The sequence below is a fragment of the Ostrinia nubilalis genome, chromosome 27 (assembly GCF_963855985.1).
Source record: "Ostrinia nubilalis chromosome 27, ilOstNubi1.1, whole genome shotgun sequence".
Taxonomy (NCBI): Eukaryota; Metazoa; Arthropoda; class Insecta; order Lepidoptera; family Crambidae; genus Ostrinia; species Ostrinia nubilalis.
Window position 1 is genome coordinate 1,776,354 of NC_087114.1, and position 19,805 is coordinate 1,796,158.

The 19,805-nt window shown below is 38.2% G+C and overlaps 1 protein-coding gene across 3 annotated transcripts; it reads left to right on the forward strand.

Annotated features, from left to right (window-relative positions):
• Window positions 1-1,311: 1,311 nt before the first annotated feature.
• On the forward strand, window positions 1,312-10,482 carry LOC135084902 (uncharacterized). 3 transcript variants are annotated; one of them, XM_063979651.1, is made up of 8 exons: window positions 1,312-1,515; window positions 2,263-2,342; window positions 2,698-2,744; window positions 2,983-3,092; window positions 3,595-3,701; window positions 4,977-5,128; window positions 6,150-6,208; window positions 10,212-10,476. In XM_063979651.1, the coding sequence occupies exons 2-8, from the start codon at window positions 2,276-2,278 to the stop codon at window positions 10,450-10,452; spliced, it is 783 nt and encodes a 260-aa protein (XP_063835721.1). In that variant the 5' UTR covers window positions 1,312-1,515; window positions 2,263-2,275; the 3' UTR covers window positions 10,453-10,476. The 3 variants fall into 3 exon arrangements, with proteins under 3 accessions (XP_063835721.1, XP_063835722.1, XP_063835723.1); XM_063979652.1 differs by lacking the exon at window positions 1,312-1,515 and adding an exon at window positions 1,573-1,818 and having other exon boundaries at window positions 10,212-10,482; XM_063979653.1 differs by lacking the exon at window positions 1,312-1,515 and adding an exon at window positions 1,838-2,133 and having other exon boundaries at window positions 10,212-10,482.
• The last annotated feature ends 9,323 nt before the right edge of the window (window positions 10,483-19,805 follow it).

Consider the following 19,805-nt stretch of genomic DNA (forward strand, 5'->3'; position numbering starts at 1 on the left):
ATGGTATATTTTGATTTTCAACACTGTTAAAATGTTTTTTGAGAATCATAAAAAATAAAAGCCTCTTCTTCAGAAATCCTACTTACAAAAAAAGAGTTCTTCGTATTTGAACCCGCCACCGTTGGCTTGATAGGGTAGAGCTATCTACTAAGCTAGTGAGACAGCTACCAAACGTGTATTACCAAAGTCTATTTATAAACTGTACACGTAGAGTTCACTGCCCACACCTTGACACGTAAAAGGCATTCGTAGATTGATTTATGTTACTGTTAAAAATATACCTACTGACTTCCAGCGATAGTTTTTGTTATAAAATCACTATTTTATTGTAACAAAATTTTAACTTTTACCGCACTTAGTTACCTATTACTACACTGAGTTCAATTTATTGACTCTACATTATTATCATTTTTTAAATTACGATATTTTTCAAATGTTAATAGCTCATTTTAATATGTAAGAATGTTTAAAAAATTGTAGTACTTATTTATGTTACTTTAATTAGTTAACAGTTATTTAAAACAACAAAAGGAAAGGTCAAATCAGCTACTACCGTGTGGATGAGACCAGAGAGTCTCTCTTTATCATTTTCTTGACGTATTTGACATTATTTTACCATATATGATTGCTTAGCGCTTCAACATATCTGATGGCAAGGAATTAGACCGGATCCCTGCCAGCTCCGGCTTACGTAGTAGCTACGGACCTCCCGACCAGGCAGCCGTAAAACTTTGTTATATACGCAGCGCGATCAAAAACTTCGACACCGCGAGTCAGGAATAATTTTTCAACATTATTTTTCTCCTCACAGGTTCAATGTAGAGCACTAAAAATTTAAGTGATAGAAAAGACAGCTTAATTGTATCTTTCAATATCTTTTTCATGACTATTAATCATAAAATTAAGATGTAATTAGATGTTTTCAGTTTTGTAACATCGTTTATGATGTTGGCAAAGGTGTGAAAGAGACGACAAGATTTTCTCAGCTACTGACGCAAGCAGCAAAACAAGTATGAATGACATTCACCTAAACAATCTTTGCGACTCTACAGTCTCTGAATCCAAAATTGATTTTTAGAGCAAGACTCATTTTATGACTAGAAAGATAGAGCAAGACACAAAACTGGGCGTGGTCATTTTCGTGGAAGAAAGTGTCATGATCAGTCACACGTCCCACCCACAAAATATTAAAACATAACTTAATTAAATAAACAAAACATTTTTTAAAGATCAAAATAATAATATTCCATACTTAAAATTAATTTGTTAAATATATAAATATTATGAGAATTTACCAATTTTTGGGGTAAGGAATTTTATCATGTGGCAACATTATAGTCGTGGCCATTTCTTGTTCTGCGGAGTTAAATCTTGAGAAAAGAGAAATTTGTAGAAAATGGCTTCATATTTGCAATAATTATTGCGTTTCAGATAAAATTAAGTGTTTTAAGAGTCCCTAAACAGTGATAAATAGTGAAAACATATTTGTGCAAATTGTTGCCAACAAATCAAATCGTGAGTATATTGTTGCAATAACCATAAAATCCGATTTTCATATAAAATAGAAACACTAAAATATTGGGTGTTGCAAGAAAGAAGTGTTTTTAATTTTGACGTTTTCGTATTTATTTACGAATCAATGAAACTTTATTTTAATTGTTTTTCATTAAAATCTTAAGTGGAGTGTTTCCATCTGAATTTCTTTTGGAAAGCAGGTTTCCCAGATAACCTTTACCATGCTACTACGTCTAAGTAAAATTGATAAAAATACGGATTCATATTCTTCATCTGCATTGCAGATCCCGGCTTTTATCACAAGTAGGTTAATTTATAATGCAGGGGCATTATGTTTTCTTTGTAAGTTCTGTATAGCCAAAGTCTTAGTATAAAGATATTTACGCAAAGTTGGTGTCTAGAATTAATAAAAATATTCCCACCTCTTGTTCCCACCGCTGCAACTCCTGTGTAGCCAGGATCTACAGCCTGACCGCCAACAACCCAACCAGATAAGGTCAAGTTTGTCCTGGGGGAAAGTTAAAACAATCATTGACCCACAATGAAATTAATCAGAACAACATAGGAGGAGTGGTGTCTAGAAATGTGTTCTTTTTTCTTCCAAAAATGATGTTATAGGTATGTATACTAGAACAGCAAGCCATAGCATCATAGTAAATAATTTATATAACATTTATTTGTATTTGTGCAGTGCCACAGGCGATAGTTGAGAAATCAACGAATAAAAGTTGTAAACTTTAATTTCAGGTCATAAAACAACATGTCGGAGAACGAGGAGATTCCGGAGACGTCGGAAACCCAGCTCCTTACAGCGGAGTACAAAGATGGTGCGAATTATTTTGTATTTCACAGTAATGCTATTCAATTTCTTGTTTTACCAATTCATGGTTAATTTCACACCTTGGCCTGATAACTCTTAACATTGGTGGAAATTAATTTTAATTAGAACAGCACTTATCTACGAAAAATACAGCTGTAAATCCCTTACAAATCTATGCAGATTTTTCTCTTTTGTGGATAAAAAAATATACTTAAGTTAGACTTCACCTTTGTTTTATTCTTGATAGCACAGTGGACTTAGAATCATCAAATCAATGAATAACAGTGGCTGTATAAATTATTGGTCAGAAATTGTAATTATTTTACTTCTATAATACTCATGTTATACTTTTCTCTTCACAGGTCAGCTGCAAATCGTGGAAATGAATCCGTTTGATAAAGTGGAAGGGGTCAGTATAAAAGTTATTATACTATACTATGGTTTCAAAATATTTTGTTTCGTGGTTTAACCATGTGATCAGTCATTAGAAACTACAAGCAGATGAGGTGAATTCTTTTCGTCCTTTAGAGCACTACTCCCAGCCTTTCTTTTTCATAATTTTGGGTTTGTTTTCAGACTAATTTCATTATTTTAATTTTAATTGAGTAAATGGTTTGATTATAATAACTTTTAATTCATCATTGCAGGTAAACGACATGCCAAGTTTGGAAGGCGATAACGTACCGAAGTATGTGCAAGTCATAAATCCGGACAAGTCTGTGATGCAGCTCGACCTACTCAATTTGACGCTTGTCAGGTAAGTCTGGGGTCAAAGTCAAAGTTACAGCTTTTATTCAGTACTTAGGCCCTTCCCAGGGCACTTATACAGGGTGTTAGGTAAATGGGTATATGAGCCAACACTAGCCCATGTTAACATGGGCATATAAATGGTATGGTGAAGTCAGAAAATTGATATCTTCATTTTAATTATTTAAATTTTCATACAAATCGGATTTTATAAAATTTATACGTCCCAAATAACTTGCCCTACCACAACTTCGGGACAACATATTATGGGCTGGTGTTGAGAAGAAATGGTAGAAGAAACTTATGCCCGTATTCACAAACATTTCTATGGGATCTGACAGTGCGTGTGGATGCACAGGGTGACACACGAACCAATAACAGTACTCTATTCAACGCTGTGCGTTCGATTTGCTGCTTCACTTAAGCAAGCATCGTTTGTGTATACGGGCGTAAGGATTTTGCCTTACTTATTTCTCCCTTACTTACGTTACGACATCCATTTCGTTTTCCAGGTGCGAAGACGGCTCAGAATCCTACCGGCTGGTGTCTGCGTCGGAGATTGGAGATAGCAGCTCAGAAGCAACGGTCACGTGCGTTCTGCACTCCAGCGATAATGAAGGTAGCTGTCATTTACATCATTATATCATTATTCTTTGGGTGGTAACAATCAAATTGATAAATTGATCAGAAGATCCATCCATACTTAGTTACTAGCTTTTTTGCCCGCGGCTTCGCCCGCGTATAATATTGTCTGTCACAGAAAAACTATATCGCGCGTATCTTTGTTCCAAAAACCGGTATAAAAACTATTCTATGTCCTTTCCCGGGATTCAAATTATCGTTAAAACATTTATAATATTAATAGGGATAAAATGATCCAGGGAATCTTACTATGAGTCTATGACAGACCGATATTCAAGTGGCCAAAATCGTGGGTATAGCCAAAAAGCTAGTAGAAAATTGCAAATGAAAATATATTTTTTTATAGATTACAAAAAATCTTTTTATAGCTAAGAATACTCACTAATATATAATGTTTTATTTAATTTTATCATATGGCTATGTAATGGACAGTGATCTGTTTGTGTACCTAATTTAAATATTCAACTGACTTCAAAAAAAGGTTAATATTTCACAATATAATTTGCTTGATTTTACTTACAAACCTGTACATAATATGCTTATAAATAACCACAAACCATTCTCATCTCAGTTGATGGCGGTGAGCTTGTGCATTTTCACCAAATTTTGCTGAAACCCGTGTTTTTAATAATGTATTTTTTATTTTTTCCCTTTTGTTTGTTTTTTAGTGTATTGTCTCATGTTTTTTAATAATTAATTATAGGCGAGTATTCCAGCTCTCTCCAAAAATGGTCACCGCAGAATAACAGCGTCATGTTCTGGGTTTTATTTACCACTCCAGAGCATGACACATGCTGAGCGGTGGCCAATTTTGTTTCTAACTTGTACTTGTTTTTTTGTTATTTGTATGTTATACAGTGTGAGTCACGTTAAAGTGTACATAATTATGAAAATAGATGAAACTAGACCTATTTTTATCGACAAAAATTTGTTGGCCTTTTTTGTGTATTTTATGTATTTTTTTTAGGATCGCCTGTTATTTAGCATTATTTACTGTTTTTATTTTATCAGGATATACCGCTTAGTTTAAAAGTTATTACGTTTTCTTTACAATAAGCAATTGGAAGAAAAAAAATTCTATAAAAAATTAAAAAAAAATCTCAAAAAATTTTGACCTCTTTTTTGTCGATAAAAATAGGTCTAGTTTCATCTATTTTCATATGTACACTTTAACGTGACTCACACTGTATTTTGAGTTGGAACCAAATAAATGATATTTCAAATCTCATCTTAACAATATTGTTGACTTCAGCGGAGGTGATGCTAGCAGACGCGGAGGCGGATGCGGATGCGGGCGCGTACGTGGTCATGGACGGACGCCCGCTCGTGCTGTACGAGCAGGAGCCGCCGGAGCCGGAACCGGCGCCGGAACCAGCGCCGCAGCCGGTGCAGGCGCCGGTGCCGGTAAGAGAATTACATTTTACTAGCAGCCGCCCGCGACTTCGTACGCGTGGATCCCGTTTTACCCCCTTCATCTATCTTACGCGGTTTAGATTTTTTCAAAAAAATGTTTATTCCCGCTAACTCCCGTTCCCGTAGGAATTTCGGGAATTCCTTTCTTAGTGCACCTCTACGGTACCTAAGCTACGTCCCTTCCAAATTTCATGTGCCTACGTTTAGCCGTTTAGGCTGTGCGTTGATATGTCAATGAGTCAGTTTCTCCTTTTATATACTTAGGTTTTAACTAGCAGCCGCCCGCGACTTCGTACGCGTGGATCCCGTTTTACACTCTAGGGTTTGAATTTTGCAAAATCCCGTCTTACGCCCGATTCCCATATTCAATCCTTGTCCAAATCCGGATTACAACTGTCAAATTGAATTCAGTTTTAGATTATATTTCCAAATTTTTCGATGCATTTACACTTTAATATTGTTTAAATAGTCTTATAAACAATATAAAAATGTAAAAACATCAAAAACCGCAGTTATTTTGGCCAAAAACATATTAAAATTTGACAATCCAAATCCGTATAATTTGGATTAGGATTGAATATAGAAATCCAGCATTAGTGAGCATCTACGGTTACAATCCCTTTCCGGGTTGATAAGTGTGCTATATCCTTTACTAGCTTTCCGCCCGCGGCTTCGCCCGCGTGGAATTTTGTCTGTCACAGAAAAACTTTATCGCGCGCGTCCCTGTTTCAAAAACCGGGATAAAAACTATCCTATGTTCTTTCCCGGGACTCAAACTATCTCTATGCCAAATTTCATCAAAATCGGTTGCGAGGTTTAAGCGGGAAAGCGTAACAGACAGACAGACAGACAGAGTTACTTTCGCATTTATAATATTAGTTGGGATTGTTGGTTTATAAAAATATTTATTGGTGTAAGATAAATAGTTATAGTACTTAATTAATTCATCATTAAACAACTTATTGTGTTTTCTTTTATCAGCTATTTTAATAATAAATTAATTTTGTTACAGCCAAGAAAATTGACGCCGAACGAAATTTTGGAGAGAGCCAAAGCGTTACAGAAAGCAAAGTACGTGTACTTCCTAGTCAAAGCTGTAAAAGCTAGTAAAAGCTGTCTGGCAAGGAATTAGAACTATTAAAACTGGCTGATGTGGAAACAACTTCTAATTATTGCTCAAATCTATATACAGGGTGGAATTTTGTAATGCCACCTGGAGGGAAAGTACTTTTAATACTGTAGATAGAAAAATGTACTGAAAGAAAACATTCCTTTATTTTTGAAAAGAAAGAGAACAGCATCCAAAGAATTTCGAAAATTTTTGGAAAATTCACTACCATACCATACAATTTTCTGTAACATAATTGAAATAATTTAAGATTTCATGGTTTTCTTTTCATTTGATTTATCAAGTTTGTTAGAGAGATTTCATCCTTATATAGCCTGACCAGGAACATAAAAACCCTGGCATAGAGGCGCGTCAATTGCATTTGATAGTGCAACACTGAGTACAGTCGTACCTGTGTTAAATTAATAGGCTAACTTTATGTATTAGGATTCAGGATTACGGGCTAATTTGATATTTTCATAAATTAACGAAAAAATATTATTATAGGTAACCTGGTTTAAATAAATTAAATGAAACCATCAATCGAGCTAGTAGGATTTATTTTATTATTCATCAATAATCAAATTCAGAACTTGAATATTCAACTGCAATGTTTGCTCATGAACGCTTAAAACTCGGTACTTCTTTCCCAATTCCATAAAATTCAACACTTAGAAAGTGACAAAAAATTTTAAAATAGTTAGTTGAAACAAACCACAGCTAATTTTCATAGTGGACTGTACTATGCGATAAACATGTCAGTAAATTTGACAACCTTTGTCGGAAACATTATTCAATGAAAATATTGTCCGAACCCTTAGTATTTCTCTTCGACAAATACTTTAACACATTGTAAACCACTTTTCTTTCACGACTATAAAAAGATTTTAGCAATTTAATTCACAAAATCAATAGCGCACATTTAAAATAAAGTTTGTTTACACTTTGACAGCAATAGACTGACATGCAAGGTGACATGACAATGAAGTTTTCAGTTACTGTTGCCATTAAAAGAAATTAGTACCATTAGTTTTCCGCAACATGGCGAGGGTTTTTATGTTCCTGGTCAGGCTATACTTAACCCTAACGATCGATGTAATAAAAATACAGGGTGTAATTTTTAACAGATTTTAGTTGGTTCGATTCCCGGGTGTGGCAAGCAAATTTTTGGAAATCTTTGAATGCAGTTCTATTACATTTCAAAAATAAAGAAATGTTTTCTTTGTGAAAAATTTTCTATCTACAATATTAAGAGTACTTTCCCTCCAGGTGGCATTACAAAATTCCACCCTGTATATAAAAATGAAACCCGTTTTCCGTTGTCACGACATAACATGAAAACGGCTTGACTGATTTGGCTGATTTTTTTTTGTAGTTTTCTAATACTCTGTACAAGGTTTTTACGGAAAAAAATATAAAGAAAATCTCTACGCTAAGGCGGTACGAAGTTCGCCGGGTCAGCTAGTATTATACATAAAAATTAGACTTCATGGTATAACGTAAGTTGAATATACAGTTGATTTTGATTGTCCTTGTCAGACAGTTTTTTTTAGGATAGCTGCCAAAGCCACGATGACCCAAACTTCATGATTCACCAACATTCTATCCTATATTGGGAGTATACGCTGACAAACTTTCAACTTTTATAAAATTACGTAGGTCTGGCCACAGAATAATAATAAGTACTACCAGGCCTGTTCATCTCCGCGAGTTTACATCGAAAACAAAACACGCGCGATGGCCCACCTACAGGATACTATTCGACAAGGCCTCACATACGAGCGAACATTGACTCACGCACGCGTATTCTTGTGTATGATGGAAGAAAATAAAGAAAATGGTGTACTAAATACTGTGCAGTATTTAACTGCCTAAATAATAATAAAAACACAGAATGTACTTTTTTAAGTTGCCTCAAGACACTGACGGCCGAATACTGAAACGCCATTTAAATATTTGACGGCTTCTCAAATAGTTAAGCAGCTCCTAAACTTACATTTCGCATACTCAAAACAATATCTGAGCAGTTCTCAATTTTTAAGCACCTCTCAAATTAAGTTGCACTCAAACGCCACCCAAATGAATTTTCGCATACTGAAACGCCATTCAACGCTAAGCATTACTCAATCAACTGTCAAATCGTCTTGAGCAGCCGTTAAATTTGAGAGTGCTTTCGCGGTATCTTAAATCCTATTCTTATACCTAAATCGACCTAAATAGTGGTAAATAATGTTTGTGTCATCGTTATCATTTCTTTCGAGCCTCGAGGAAATACCTAGATCTAATCGCAGGAACACAATAAAGCTGAACGCTATTGAAAAGTATTATTATAATGGCATGCAATTCCAAACGAGGTTCCGCGTCTCAAAAGAAACGGTGTTGTTTCTGGATTCATAATTTGGAAGCTCTTTGAAACCCCTCACCAAACGCCATACAACCAGTGGACCAAATACTTATTATAACCCTACGGCTCTACGCAACGGGAAGTTATGAACGTGTGCTGGGTGATATCTTCCACATCGAACAGCCAACTGTTCATCGTATAGTGCACAAAGTAACAACCAAAATAGCTGCTATGAAATCGCTTTACATAAATATGCCTATTTCTGAGGAATATGGGGACATCGCAAATGGGTTTAAGCTATAGCAGCATTTCCAAGAGTTGTTGATTTGTCAATTTGATGCTCTGTCAACAATGATAAATGTCAATTGTGGTTACGTTTCGGTCCACGATCGCCACTTAATAGATTTCAACAATAAAAAGTATCACCTTTAAAATTATTTTTTTAATTAAATAAAAATGCAAGCATTATTTTTTTTTATATAATAAAACGAGATTTATATATAATAGAAACTAAAAATAAACTGTTCTATGTTAAGTTGATTGAGTATATTTCCATAAAAGACAATACATAACCAAACGATGCTGCGTGTAATGGATAAAAAACGTAAAATCATCATTTGTGTAAATGAAAACATACTTTTTTTGGTAAATGTTGCCATTATGTAAACATTTGAGAGCTGCTTAGCTGATCACGGCTTCAAATCCGTTGAGTGGCGTTTGAGAATACCATTTAAAATTGAAGGATACTTAAATTTAGGAGCCCGTCAGCTGAGTGAAAGATTTGAGTAGCGTTTCAGTATTCGGCCGTGAGAGGTAAATAAGTAGTTAATATTATTCATGATATTCATGCTAAATCATGTATTTCCTCCGCCATTTTCCGCAGTTTGGCACCTCACGTCACATCATTTTACCGAAGTCAGCCCTATAGCTTCGGCGCAGTGCCGATCACTGACGTTTGTCAACAAAATGGTGCTTGACTCTTGAGACAGGCTAAATTACACCATATTGTTAATGACATTGAGCATACATTTTTTAAATACCTTCGTGAAGTTAAACTTCTGTACGTAGTACTTATTATTATTCTGTGGTACTACGTACAAAAGTTTTACTTCGCGAAGGTATTTTAAAAAAATGTATGCTCAATGTCATTAACAATATGGTGTAATTTAGCCTGTCTCAAGAGTCAAGCACCATTTTGTTGACAAACGTCAGTGATCGGCACTGCGTCGAAGCTATAGGGCTGACTTCGGTAAAAGATGTGACGTGAGGTGCCAAACTGCGGAAAATGGCGGAGGAAATACATGATTTAGCATGAATTATCATGAATAATATTAACTACTTATTTACCTCTCAGTGTCTTGAGGCAACTTAAAAAAGTACATTCTGTGTTGTTATTATTATTTAGGCAGTTAAATACTGCACAGTATTTAGTACACCATTTTCTTTATTTTCTTCCATCATACACAAGAATACGCGTGCGTGAGTCAATGTTCGCTCGTATGTGAGGCCTTGTCGAATAGTATCCTGTAGGTGGGCCATCGTGCGTGTTTTGTTTTCGATGTAAACTAAGGCCTGGTCTGGCGTTCACCAGCTCTTAGTCTATAACCATGGTTTGCCCCCAGGGCGCAACTAGCCAGCCTGACGCCCAAGCGGCGCGGGCGCGGCCGCCGGTCCGAGCTGCCGCCGCCGCACGAGCTGCTGGCGTCGCCCGGCTTCAAGCTGTTCCTGTACTCGTGCCGCATGTGCAGCTTCAAGTGCAACGCTGTGAAGGAGATGACTAAGCATAAGGTGCGTTTGACTGCGGTTTTTCCGAAAAAAAGTACCTTCGTACCTTCTGAGGGAACAAGATGGCGCTGTACATAAAGGTAGTTAGTGCCTTTAAATCTCACTAGGTGGCGCTGTACGTGCTGTACGTGATTAGTGCCTTCGCAGGTCGCTAGATGGCGCTGTGCACAATAGTACTTACTATGCTCACTAGATGGCGCTGTACATAATTAATATTAGTGTCCTCTGACGTACAATCTCTCTCTCTGACGACAATAGATTGAGTCAATAGTAAGCATCCAGATGGCGTGCGTGATTAGTGCCTTCGCAGCTCACTAGATGGCGCTGTATGTAATTAATATTAGTGTCTTCAAACGTCACTAGGTGGCGCTGTGCACAATAGTACTTACTATGCTCACTAGATGGCGCTGTTAAGAATTAGAGTTAGTGTCTTAAGGGCGCTAAATGGCGCTGTGCATAATAGTACATATTATACTCGATAGATGGCGCTGTGCATAATAGTTCCTGTTAAGCTCACTAGATGGCGCTATGTCTAGATAGTAGCTTCAAAGCTCGCTAGCTGCCGCCGCCGCACGAGCTGCTGGCGTCGCCCGGCTTCAAGCTGTTCCTGTACTCGTGCCGCATGTGCAGCTTCAAGTGCAACGCTGTGAAGGAGATGACCAAGCACAAGGTGAGTTTTATGTCAAGGAATAAGGATCATAATCCAGTAAAAATTCGCAAGATGTGCAGTGTGCACCTGAGCATAGGTGAGGTTTTACCGAAAAAATGATCCTAATTAGTATTTAGTACCTTCTGAGGGCACTAGATGGCCTCGCTGGATGGTCGCCCGGCTTCAAGCTGTTCCTGTACTCGTGCCGCATGTGCAGCTTCAAGTGCAACGCTGTGAAGGAGATGACCAAGCACAAGGTCAGTTTTAACAGCAAAAAAAAGATACAATTAGTATCTGCATTAGTCGCTAGATGGCGTTGTACGTGATTAGTTCCTTCACAACTCACTAGATGGCGCTGTACATAATTAATATTAGTGTCTTTGAACGTCACTAGATAGCGCTGTGCCTAATAGTTCCCGTTAAGCTCACTAGATGGCGCTATATCTAGATAGTACCTTCAAAGCTCACTAGATGGCGCTATACACGATAGTATCTAGCTCACGAGCTGCTGGCGTCGCCCGGCTTCAAGCTGTTCCTGTACTCGTGCCGCATGTGCAGCTTCAAGTGCAACGCTGTGAAGGAGATGACCAAGCACAAGGTGCGTTTGTTGATGTTGCTAAGTAGTATTTAGTACCTTCTGAGGGCAATATATGGCGCTGTACACGAAGGTATCAATTATACTCACTAGATGGCGCTGTACACAATTAGTACCTTTAATTAAAGCATACCAGATGGCGTTATGTGTGATTAGTGCCTTCGCAGCTCACTAGATGGCGCTGTACATAATAGTTCCTGTTGAGCTAACTAGATGGCGTTACGCGTGATCAGTGCCTCCTTAATACACTAGATGGCGCTGTATGTGATTAGTGCCTTCCCAGGTCGCTAGATGGCGCTGTACATAATTAATATTAGTGTCTTGAAACGTCATTACACGGCGCTGTATATAAGTATTATAAAATGGCGCTGTGCACAATAGTACCTATTATGGTCACTAGATAGCTCTGTACACAATTAATATTTGTGTCTTTAAACGTCTCTAGATGCCACAATGGTGCTTACTGTGCTCACAAGATGGCGCTGTGCATAATAGTTCCTGTTAAGCTCACAAGATGGCGCTATGTCTAGATAGTACCTTCAAAGCTCATTAGCTGCCGCCGCCGCACGAGCTGCTGGCGTCGCCCGGCTTCAAGCTGTTCCTGTACTCGTGCCGCATGTGCAGCTTCAAGTGCAACGCTGTGAAGGAGATGACTAAACATAAGGTCAGTTTTTACAGCAAAAAAAAGATGCAATTAGTACCTTCTGAGGACACTAGATGGCGATGGATGTACACCATTTTAGTGTTAGTTCCTCCGACGCTTGCACAATATTATCTATTATGCTCACTAGGTGGCGCTGTACAAAATTAATATTAGTGTCTACTAACGTCAATAGATGGCGCTGTGCGCAATGGTACTTACTATGCTCACTAGGTGGCGCTGTACATAATTAATATTAGTGTATTCTAATGTCAATAGATGGAGTTGTACACAATTAATACCTTTGAAGCATGTGGCATGATGGCGCTGTGCGTAATTAATGATAGTGTCATTAAACGTCACTAGATGGCGCTGTGCATAATAGTTCGTGTAAAGCTCACTAGATGGCGCGATATCTAGATAGTTCCTTCAAAGCTCACTAGATGGCGCTGTACACGATAGTATCTAGCTCACGACTTCACGAGCTGCTGGCGTCGCCCGGCTTCAAGCTGTTCCTGTACTCGTGCCGCATGTGCAGCTTCAAGTGCAACGCTGTGAAGGAGATGACTAAACATAAGGTGAGTTTTATGTCGAGGAATAAGGATCAAAATCCAGCAAGAAATCCATTCTTGTCCAACTTCGAGCTGTAGCTTCAAGTGCAACGCTGTGAAGGAGATGACTAAACATTATAAGGTCAGTTTTTACTGCAAAAAAAAGATGCAATTAGTATCTGCATTAGTCGCTAGGTGGCGCTGTACGTGATTAGTGCCTTCCCAGGTCGCTAGATGGCGCTGTACATAATTAATATTAGTGTCTTTAAACGTCACTAGATGGCACAGTAGTACTTACTGTGCTCATTAGATGGCGCTGTGAAGAATTAGAGTTAGTGTCTTTTATGGGCGCTAGATAGCGCTGTGCACAATAGTACCTATTATGCTCGATAGATGGCCTGTGCATAATAGTTCCTGTTAAGCTCACTAGATGGCGCTATCTCTAGACTTTAGATAGTACCTTCCAAGCTCACTAGCTGCCGCCGCCGCACGAGCTGCTGGCGTCGCCCGGCTTCAAGCTGTTCCTGTACTCGTGCCGCATGTGCAGCTTTAAATGTAACCCTGATAGAGATGACCAAGCACAAGGTGCGTTTGACTGCGGGTTTTCCGAAAAAAAGTACCTTCGCACCTTCTGAGGGCACAAGATGGCGCTGTTTTATCCTACTTTTGGTACTTTCTGTTTGTAATGTGTGTTTCTGTTATGCGAATAAACGTTTTATCTATCTATCTGTACATAAAGGTAATTAGTACCTTTAAATCTCACTAGTTGGCGCTGTACGTGATTAGTGCCTTCGCAGCTCACTAGATGGTGCTGTATAGTATAATTAATATTAGTGTCTTTAAACGTCACTAGATGGCGCTGTGAATAATAGTACTCGTGCCGCATGTGCAGCTTTAAATGCAACGCTGTGAAGGAGAAGACCAAGCACAAGGTAAAAACTACTGAAGTCACTCGCACTGGTGAATCTTACTGGACTACTGGTGTGAAGGCCACGTACTGGATAACGCAGCATGCATGTGCATAGCATGTGGTGGACGTTCCGTCCACCCACAAGCGACGACATCATAAAAGGTAGCAGGAAGGCGCTGAACGTAACCGATCAATATGGAATCATTGGGGGAGGCCTATGTTCAGCAATGGACGTTCTATGGCTGAAATGATGATGATGGTGAAGTACCTTCTGAGGGCACTAGATGACGCTTTACACAATTAGTATTAGTACCTTTTAAGGGCACTAGATGGCGCTGTAATAATTTGTGCCTTCTAAAGACAGTAGATGGCGCTGTAATAATTTGTGCCTTCTAAAGACAGTAGATGGCGCTGTAATAATTTGTGCCTTCTAAAGACAGTAGATGGCGCTGTAATACTTTGTGCCTTCTAAAGACAGTAGATGGCGCTGTAATAATTTGTGCCTTCTAAAGACAGTAGATGGCGCTGTAATAATTTGTGCCTAGGGCATGGAATACCGGAATAAGTTTTATACCGGTATTGATACCGGTATTGAAATTTCAATTACCGGTATACCGAAATTTCGGTATTTTTTCGGTATTTCTTGAGATACTGCTATTTACTGTTTAAATGTTTCCAAGAACGATTAGTAAGTCTCGTTTGCGAAAAGTTATTAATAGGCCAGTAGAATAAGACGTGAAAATTAATCAAATCGGAAATAATTCCTAAAGGTTTTGTTTTAATAGCTTCATTTGTTGCTCATTAAGACTATCCTAAGTTTTCGACTTCGACGGAGGTGTGGTGGGGCCCCCCGAAAGGGGCATTTTTCCGGTTTTATGGTTATACCGTATACATAAAGGACTTGCAGTATAGAAAATTGATCTTCATGGCAGGTGAAGGGCATTTAATCCTGCATTGAATAAGACGAAATTCATATATTTTAGACAAACCGTTTTCATGCTTATCTTCGACAAAGTAAAAAATATGCGTATAATTAATGACCCTCTCTAAGTTCAATGGCTCGTCACCCGCTGGCTCCCAAGCCTTGAAAAGGGCCACCTTAACCAGCGTATTCCTGTCAAGCCTCGCGAGTTGGATTCGCCTATCCTTATTCATCCCAGCCGTTCCTTTACTACGGTTGCTGCGCCTCTTCCTTGCTCTCTCTTGAACGACTTTCGTGTTATCTACTGTGGCTGCCCCTCTTCCTTGCACCCTCCTGTACGACTGCGTTGCCTATTCTTATGCCTGGTCCAAGGTTCGACTCCAATAATCAACAACAACAGTTTCATATTAAAACGCTGAAGAGTTTGTTTGTTTGAATGCACTAATCTCAGGAACTACTAGTTTGATTTAAATAATTACTTTTGTGTGGGATAGCTCGTAAATTGAGGAAGGCTATAGGATATTATACGATCACGCTACGTCTAATAGGGGCGAAGCAGTAAAGAAAAATGTTGCAAGCACGGGAAATAGTATTCAAACTATTTTCACGCGTACAAAGTTGATTTCATGGCGTCGAACCTTGGACCAGGTATACGGCTAGGCAACGCAGTCGTGCAGTAGGGTGCAAGGAAGAGGAGCAGCCATAGTAGATAGCACAGAGTCGTTCAAGAGAGTGCTGGGAAGAGTTTCAGCAACTGTAGTTAAGGATCGGCTGGGAACAAGGATAGGCAAATCCAACTCGTGTGGCTTGACAGGGATACGCTGGTTAAGACGGCCCATTTCAAGATTTGGGAGCCGTGTGGTGACGAGCCATTGGACGTAGAGAGGGTCATTAATCCCAACTAATATTATAAATGCGAAAGTAACTCTGTCTGTCTGTTACGCTTTCCCGCTTAAACCTCGCAACCGATTTCGATGAAATTTGGTACAGACAATCTTTAGACCCTGAGACAGAACATAGGCTACTTTTTTTCAAAAACTAATTTCACGCGGGCGAAGCCGCGGGCGGAAGCTAGTTAATACGTATATTTTCGTGCTTATTAAGATACTCGTGCTCGCTTCAATGATATCAGCAGAACTGACTTGACTCAATCGATTATTGGAATCGATATGATGATTCGAATCATTATCATCTGAATTAATATTAAAATTAAGTATAAAAATAAAAAGAGATGGTGTAAAACCTATCAATGACTTTCCATTAGATGAAAAACTGTCGATATTGCAAAATTAGATCACTTTTTTCGAAAAACCGAAATACCGGTATTTTCCCCTTAAATACCGGTATCAAAATACCGAAAATTTTGACCGGTATACCGGTATACCGGTATCCATGCCCTATTTGTGCCTTCTAAAGACAGTAGATGGCGCTGTAATAATTTGTGCCTTCTAAAGACAGTAGATGGCGCTGTAGTAATTTGTGCCTTCTAAAGACAGTAGATGGCGCTGTAATAATTTGTGCCTTCTAAAGACAGTAGATGGCGCTGTAATAATTTGTGCCTTCTAAAGACAGTAGATGGCGCTGTAATAATTTGTGCCTTCTAAAGACAGTAGATGGCGCTGTAATAATTTGTGCCTTCTAAAGACAGTAGATGGCGCTGTAATAATTTGTGCCTTCTAAAGACAGTAGATGGCGCTGTAGTAATTTGTGCCTTCTAAAGACAGTAGATGGCGCTGTAATAATTTGTGCCTTCTAAATACACTAGATGGCGCTACACGTAATAGTAGCTATTAAGCTTACTAGATGGCGCTGTAATATTTAGTACCTTCAATGATTTTATTAGATGGCGCTGTATGAAAGCACCGACCTAATCTTACGCCCGTATTCACAAACGGTGCTTGCTTAAGTGAAGCAGCAAATCGAACCCACAATGTTGAATTGGGCTCTGTGATTGGTTCATGTGTCACCCTGTGCATCCACGCACACTATGAGACCTCATAGTAATGTCCGGCATTAATGTCCTGTCAATGAAAATATATTTATCTTTATTATCTATTGTTGCAGGCGGAGCACAATTGTTGGCGGCGTTCTTCCGCGGGCACGCTACAGTGCGCGCTATGCCCGTACCGGGTGAATACTCACTCGCAGGTGAATATACTGATTATTGAGGATAATAAAATATTTAAAAATATTAATATTTCATCCTCCAAAGAGCGCAGCAAGGTGAAGTAGTGTTCTACATTTTGCTGACGGATGAAGTAGGGGTTTACATTTTGCTGACGAGTGATGTAGAGGTCTTAATTATCTTCCATCCTTAGTTCACACACATCTTTACCAATCATTATAATCCGGGCATGGAATGGATTTCAGCAATATATTATATCGCTGCTGCGTGTTTCTACATATAAATAATTCAGAGCTCCAAATTAAATTTATATCAGAATTTGTACGTTTTTTACTATTTTCAGATTATGAAACATGTTCAAGATGTACACGCCGAAGACAAACCACAAAAAGGGAACAGTAAGTAATTTATTTATTTATTTTTCCTTACCAAATAAACACACAATATACGTCGCGTAGTATACCCGTAATATGGGCATTTTTTGGAGAAATTCATCAAATAAATAACCAAAAAACACGAATTAGATTAGTAGCTTTTTTTTCAAAAAGTATATATTTTTATTATTTGTTGCCATTTTCTGAGTATTTTATGTATTTTATTATTATCGCCTGTTATTTAGCATTATTACTGTTTTTATTTCATCAGGACATACCTCTTAGTTTAAAAGTTTTTACGTTTTCTTTACAATAAGTAATTGTAAGAAAAAAAAATCTATAATTTAAAATAAAATCTCAGATATTTTTGTCATTTTTTCCGTCGATTAAACTAGACCGTTTCACCTATTTTCATATGTGCACTTTATCAAGACACACTATGTTTTGTCTGTGAATCCGAAACCGTGTTTGCCTCAACTTTCGTTGCGCGACCTTTACTTACTAACCCCCTTACTAATAAAAAGTCACACAGTTGTTGATCATTGTTTTAAAATGACATTTCTATACTAAACGTCACTTTTAAACACTGATCAACGAGCGTGTAAGTTTTATTAGTAAGGGGGTAATTTTCTAAATAAATGAATTTATTATCAACAGAGGTGCACCTAGACACAGCGGAGGTGGCGGCTGCTGACGTATTGGTTTGCGGCGCGTGCGGCTACGAGTCGTCGTCGCGGCCGTTGTTCCGCGCTCATATAGAGGCTGTCCACGGCGCCACGGCTTGCTGACGGTCAGTATACACATTCAATACCGTTGCTGACGGGAGACGTAGGAGGTATACCATAAAACACTTGCTGATGGTTGACATAGAGGGTGTACTTTGCTGACGGATGACTTAAGGGACTGTAAAGCTTACTGACGGGTTACGTAGTCGTTTTGCGGCTTGCTGACGAGTGACGTAAAGACTGCGGAAAAAATTACGAGTTCTCGCGGCCGCTGTTCCGCGCTCACATAGAGGCTGTACACGGCGCTACGGCTTGCTGACGATCAATAAAGACATTAATTAGTGTTGCCGACGAGTGACGTGGCGTAGGTAGACCCTACGCTACCTTTGCTGACGGGTGGGCTATGGTGTGTACATTTTGCTAACTGTTGACGTAAGAACACTGCATCTTGCTGACGGGTGACGTAGGGGAGGGGTTTACACTTTGCTGACGACTGACGTAGTCTGCACTTTGCTGACGGGTGAATTAGAGCCTAACGCCCGCATTCATAAACATTACTGAGGTCTCACAGTGCGCGTGGACGCACAGGGTGACACACAAACCAATCACAGAGCTCTATTCAACGCTGTGCGTTCGATTTGCTGCTTCACTTAGCAAGCATCGTTTGTGAATACGGGCGTAAATCTCGCTGCCGTGATGACGTGTGATATATTAGTTTTGAATTTGAATTATTCTAAAAAACAATTCATTTTTTTAAATGCGAATATACTGAGAACAAATTAATTTTATGTATTTCAACCAACATTATTATTGTTACAGGTACATTAAACAGATGCTGAAAAAAGGTTTCGCCAATTGTTAGCGAGAAATATCTGTACATTTCTTCTCTCTTGTGGCTTCAAGAAGTTTGAAGTTGTTTGTACATTAGCTATGTATCTAGTTATACCTATTTTGATTGAAAAGTAATATTAGATACTGAGATTCTTCAGTCTCTCTATAAGTCCATTTTCAATATAATGCATTTACATAATTGACAGTTTCTTTACATAAAACTACTACAAAATTTCCGCAGACTATGTGTCTTGTCCACCCACAAGGTGGACCGACGACCTCGTAAAGGTAGCAGGAAGGCGCTGGATGCAGGCCGCTACCAACCGGCCATTATGGAAATAATTGGGGGAGGCCTATGTTCAGCAGTGGACGTCCTGTGGCTGAAATGATGATGTGTCTTGCTGCTCCTTTATTTACCCGACTGCGCCAAGAAGGGTTACGTTTTTCGAGTGTATTTAGGTATATTATTCTATTGGAATAAATAATCATTAGGTAGAATCCTATTTAATATTTAATCAATGCCTTCTCGTACTTAGTGTTCAAAATTACGCATTTGTGATAGTATAATGTAAGTAAGCTCTTTGAAATAGTTAATTTATATTCAGTAAACTAATTTTAAATTGTCCTAGATATTAAGCTAGTTTTGGTGAATTAGAAGTATTAGTTTTGTCGGACTTTGCTAAGTTCTTGAATTTATAAATTCAAAAAGATGCAATAAATTACAGTAAAAATGTATTTTAAACATTTGTTTTCTTTTCGTGACAGTTATGTATTATACTATCATTTTTTACTTTGTTAAAATGGAATTAAGTTCAAAACGAGTAAAAATTATTTTTATTGTATAGCTTACGCAGAGTTGAGGCAATGAACACAAGCAAAGATTTGTATCTGTATTCTGATTGATTTGTGTGTTCTGTATTCAAATATATTACACCAGTGTGAGTATAAAAAAATAAAATAAAATCTTTATTCAATTACTTATTTGACAGTTTAAACTCGTAAGCTAATCTTATGCTACAAAAGGTAAAATTAGTATAATAAGTATGTTTGCCTCAAATTTCGTTGCGCGATCTATAATTTGATTATTGATAATAGTCAATCCTAGTTTA